This window comes from Hypanus sabinus, unplaced genomic scaffold (genome assembly GCF_030144855.1).
Source record: "Hypanus sabinus isolate sHypSab1 unplaced genomic scaffold, sHypSab1.hap1 scaffold_1059, whole genome shotgun sequence".
Taxonomy (NCBI): Eukaryota; Metazoa; Chordata; class Chondrichthyes; order Myliobatiformes; family Dasyatidae; genus Hypanus; species Hypanus sabinus.
The window spans coordinates 10,001-15,408 of NW_026779113.1; the positions used below are offsets into that span (position 1 = coordinate 10,001).

At 57.9% G+C, this 5,408-nt stretch overlaps 1 protein-coding gene across 1 annotated transcript in view; it reads right to left on the bottom strand.

The window, feature by feature from the left end:
* LOC132386206 (uncharacterized) overlaps window positions 1-2,362 on the bottom strand; it is a gene marked incomplete at its 5' end in the record, with an annotated part of 5,723 nt that extends 3,361 nt beyond the window's left edge. The window contains one exon of the mRNA XM_059958485.1: window positions 1,962-2,362. Within this exon, the coding sequence (XP_059814468.1) occupies window positions 1,962-2,362 (401 nt within the window). The remainder of the gene's footprint in view (window positions 1-1,961) is intronic.
* Between the last annotated feature and the right edge of the window lie 3,046 nt (window positions 2,363-5,408).

A 5,408-nucleotide genomic window follows, 5' to 3' on the forward strand; every position in this document is an offset into this window, starting at 1 on the left:
AGCAGAGAAGGGTAGTGGTTAGTGTAAAGCTAGCACAGCACCAGCGACCGGGGTTCAATGCTCGCCATGCTGTCTGTAAGGAGTTTTATATGTCGTCTCTGTGACCGCGTGGGTTTCTTCCCCCATTCCTCAGGCGTACGGGTTAGTAAGTGGCGGGCAGGCTACGTGGGCACTGCGCGCCCGTGGGCTGCGTTGGCCCTTGACGCAAACGACGCCTTTTCTATCGTGTAATAAATCCAAGCCTTTGCCCACGATCTCGCCATATGACATCATCACCGTGCGCCGTGCCGTACGACATCATCACCACGCGCCGCGCCGTACGACCTGGGCGATCACGGTGACCATGATTGATCTTGGCAAACTGCTCGACACAAGTGGTTTGCCATTGCCCTCGTTTGGGAGGAGACACGCCTCCACCCAAGGTGGTGTGAGGCGCTCTTTCCCTCCGCTGGCCTGCGGGTCACCCTTGGGCAAGGTGTAGCACCTGTTTAGCCCCCGATCAGGGTCACAAGAAACCGTGGGGGCAGGTGGTGGACGGTCGTACGAGCAGCCGGTGCAGATCCCAACTCCTGGTGATGCGACCACTGACGCCAGGCAGACAATCTCTGAACGGTATTGATAATGGCCGGGGAGGGGTGGGGTCACCTGTCTTGAAAGCAGAATCTTTAACTAATCTTAAAGAGAGGCCGGACCAGCGCAGGAGTAATCGGTCAGTGTCTGGCAGATATACAGTAGGAGTGGGGTCAAGTGCAGCCCTAATGGGTCAGTATAGTCCGGTCGGGCCGAACGGCCCAGCTCCCGCTGCGTACCGCCCTCCAAGTCGTTTATTATGTGTGCCTGCCCGTCGCAAATACCCCGAACGACCTACAGAGCCCAGCCGCCAAAGACAAGTTCGGTCCCGTCGGGAGAGCCAGCCAGAGGATTATGAAATTAATAATGTATGAACGCTTTGTTTAAAAATTGCTGAAATGTTTTTTTTAAAAAAAAGAGGGAAGGGTATCAGGAAAGGATAGCTGTCGAACAAAGTCGCCGGTAGGTTTGTCCATCGTGGCTGGTTACTAGCCCCAACACGAGAAGATCAGCAGGAGCCAGGGATCGAGAAAAACACACACAGAAAATGCTGAGGGAACTCAGAGTCCTCCGGAGTTTCTCCCAGTGCGGGGTCTCGGCCCAAAACGTCGACTGTTCACTGTTTTTAAAATCCCCATAGATACCGTCAGCGCCTTGTGCGCAGCGTTGGTCAAAAGCGGCACTATAACATCGCGACGCTCCCTCGGCACCGCCTCTCCCCGGCGGTGAGGCGCTCCCTCTGTACCCCCTGTATAGTGTCACGCTCCCTCATTACAGCTCCACCCCGCAGCCCGGCGATCCCTCGGTGCCGCGACCCGGAGCTGCCCGGGAGCCCCCACTACAGCGAGGCGCTCCCTCTACACCCCATGTACAGTATCACGCTCCCTCATCACAATTCCAACCGCGGTGAGGCGCTCCCTCGATGCCGCGACCCGGAGCTGCCCGGGAGTGCCCCTGCAGCGCGGCGCTCCCTCTGTACCCCCTTGTATTGCGTCACGTTCCCTCATTACAGCTCCACCCACAGCCCGGCGATCCCTCTGTGCCGCGACCCGGAGCTGCCCGGAAGTCCCCACTACAGCGCGACGCTCCATCTGTACCCCCTGTACAATGTCGCGCTCCCTCGGTACCCATACAGTGTCGCGCTCCCTCTGTACCCATACAATGTCGCGCTCCCTCATCACAGCTCCACTCGCCGTGCGGCGCTCCCTCGGTGCCTCGCTGCCGCGACCGGGAGCTAGGCGAGGGGAACTCAGCCCCCCGGTTCGGGAGAGGCGGGTGCTGTGCCCACCTCCCACCCCGGTGACCGGTTAAGAGGGAGATCCCCGGCGCCGCCGGGACGATGCGGTTCCTCCCGCCCCACCCCACCTTCCCCTCTCCTCCGGGCACGGTACCTGTACCAGGTGAGTGCGTCCGCTCCTGGATCCCGGAGGGTGAGACCGGACGGGGGGTTCTCCCTGCAGCCCGCCCGGTGAGTTAGTGCCCTTGACGCCGCCCGAGGGACGAGGGACGCTGGGGATCCTCTCCGGTCCCGAAATCGCGGCGGCGACCTGGCGCCGCGCGGCACGCTGGGAGCTGTAGTCTCCGCCCCCGCCGCGGGGGCTCCAGGCGCCCAGGCCTCCGCGCGCTTCCGGACTACAACTCCCGGGATGCACCGGCCCCTCAGCCTTTAAAGAGACTCCGGTCCGGGCCAGCGTTGCATTTTCATGGCGCCGGTCACTAACGCGGCTGCTTTTCGTTCCACAGCATCTCAGTAGGTCATTCGTGTTAGGGGGACAGAGAACATTACAGGGCCCTCAGCCCACGAATCTACTCCAAGGTCCATTCCCCCCCCCTCCCATCAACAATCTGCCGACCTAAAAGTTTATTTTTAAACTGTCCCTAGTGTAACTTTCTTCCTGAGCGCGTCCCATGCTCCAACCCACCAACCCTCCCGCAGCCGGTCTGCTTCAGGTCAGAAGTTGTTGGCGCTGCTTCCGGATTAACTTCACCACGTAATCCCGGTGTGGCCCCCCACCCTGGCCTCCTCGCCCATGTGGGGTATCTCTCCCGCAGCGAACACACGGCGGGCCCCGGCTTTCGCGGGGGAGTAATTAATCCCAGTGTTTCTCTCTCATCTTCACCCTCCCTCCCCTAAGTTTGCTCCATCCGTTATTTCCCTTCTCCCCCACCTCTGTCCCCCTCTCTCTACCCCCTCTCTTTCCCCTTCCCCGTCTCTCTCCTCCCCCTCTCTCCTCCTCTGCCTCTCACCCCTCCTCCCCTCACTCTCCCCACCCCCTCCTCTCCCTATCCCCCCCTCCCTAACTTACACCCACCACTATCTACCAACTCCGCAAAAGGCCCCCTTCCCCCCCTATTTGACACTACCTATCTGTCATACTGGGTGGGGATGCGACCCTACCAAAGGAGGGGTGAGGCCCTCCTTCCCTCCGCTAGCCTGCGGGTCACCCTTGGGCGAGGGGTAGCCCCTGCTTAGCCCCCGATCAGGGTCAGATGAAACCATGGGAGCAGGTGGTGGACGGTTGTATCAACAGCCGGTGCAGATCACAAGCCCTGGTGACAATCTCTGAGGAGTATTGATAATGGCCGGGGGGGGGGGGTCCCAGAAGGAGGCGATGGCAAACCGCTTCTGCAGATAAAATTTGCCAATAACAGTCTACATCATGTGATCGCTCACGTCATACAACACGGCGCATGATGATCATGTCATACAACATAGCACATGCCGATGATATCATACTACATGGCGCATTTCAACGAGCAAGCTAACTTGTGCCCCTTCTCTCTCCCCACCCCCTTTCTCCTCCATGTCCTGGTCCTCTTCCGCCCTCCTCTCCTCGTCCTGGCGCCCGGCAGCAATTTCAAAGTCTCAGACCCAGGATTATCATCACGGACGGGACTGGACGTCGCCAAATGTGCTGTTTGCTGGCAGCAGTTCCAGAGCAAGTCATTCAGGAAAGAAATTACTATAAATTCCAAAAACAGCAGAAAGATGGATAGTGGGTTCAGTGTCCATTCAGAACCCCGATTCCAGAGGGGAAGAAGCTGTTCCTGAATCGTTGGGTGTGTGTCTTCAGGCTCCTGTACCTCCTCCCTGATGGCAGAGGGGAAGAAGCTGTTCCTGAATCGTTGGGTGTGTGTCTTCAGGCTCCTGTACATCCTCCCTGATGGCAGAGGGGAAGAAGCTGTTCCTGAATCGTTGGGTGTGTGTCTTCAGGCTCCTGTACATCCTCCCTGATGGCAGAGGGGAAGAAGCTGTTCCTGAATCGTTGGGTGTGTGTCTTCAGGCTCCTGTACATCCTCCCTGATGGCAGAGGGGAAGAAGCTGTTCCTGAATCGTTGGGTGTGTGTCTTCAGGCTCCTGTACCTCCTCCCTGATGGCAGAGGGGAAGAAGCTGTTCCTGAATCGCTGAGTGTGTGTCTTCAGGCTCCTGTACCTCCTCCCTGATGGCAGAGGGGAAGAAGCTGTTCCTGAATCGCTGAGTGTGTCTTCAGGCTCCTGTACCTCCTCCCTGATGGCAGAGGGGAAGAAGCTGTTCCTGAATCGTTGAATGTGTGTCTTCAGGCTCCTGTACCTCCTCCCTGATGGCAGAGGGGAAGAAGCTGTTCCTGAATCGCTGAGTGTGTCTTCAGGCTCCTGTACCTCCTCCCTGATGGCAGAGGGGAAGAAGCTGTTCCTGAATCGCTGAGTGTGTCTTCAGGCTCCTGTACCTCCTCCCTGATGGCAGAGGGGAAGAAGCTGTTCCTGAATCGCTGAGTGTGTGTCTTCAGGCTCCTGTACCTCCTCATTGATGGCAGAGGGGAAGAAGCTGTTCCTGAATCGTTGAGTGTGTGTCTTCAGGCTCCTGTACCTCCTCCCTGATGGCAGAGGGGAAGAAGCTGTTCCTGAATCGTTGGGTGTGTGTCTTCAGGCTCCTGTACCCCCTCCCTGATGGCAGAGGGGAAGAAGCTGTTCCTGAATCGTTGGGTGTGTGTCTTCAGGCTCCTGTAACCCCTCCCTGATGGCAGAGGGGAAGAAGCTGTTCCTGAATCGTTGGGTGTGTGTCTTCAGGCTCCTGTACCTCCTCCCTGATGGCAGAGGGGAAGAAGCTGTTCCTGAATCGTTGAGTGTGTGTCTTCAGGCTCCTGTACCTCCTCCCTGATGGCAGAGGGGAAGAAGCTGTTCCTGAATCGTTTGGTGTGTGTCTTCAGGCTCCTGTACCTCCTCCCTGATGGCAGAGGGGAAGAAGCTGTTCCTGAATCGTTGGGTGTGTGTCTTCAGGCTCCTGTAACCCCTCCCTGATGGCAGAGGGGAAGAAGCTGTTCCCGAATCGTTGAGTGTGTCTTCAGGCTCCTGTACCTCCTCCCTGATGGCAGAGGGGAAGAAGCTGTTCCTGAATCGTTGAGTGTGTGTCTTCAGGCTCCTGTAACCCCTCCCTGATGGCAGAGGGGAAGAAGCTGTTCCTGAATCGTTGGGTGTGTGTCTTCAGGCTCCTGTAACCCCTCCCTGATGGCAGAGGGGAAGAAGCTGTTCCTGAATCGCTGAGTGTGTCTTCAGGCTCCTGTACCTCCTCCCTGATGGCGGAGGGGAAGAAGCTGTTCCTGAATCGCTGAGTGTGTCTTCAGGCTCCTGTACCTCCTCCCTGATGGCAGAGGGGAAGAAGCTTTTCCTGAATCGTTGAGTGTGTGTCTTCAGGCTCCTGTACCTCCTCCCTGATGGCAGAGGGGAAGAAGCTGTTCCTGAATCGCTGAGTGTGTCTTCAGGCTCCTGTACCTCCTCCCTGATGGCAGAGGGGAAGAAGCTGTTCCTGAATTGTTGAGTGTGTGTCTTCAGGCTCCTGTACCTCCTCCCTGATGGCAGA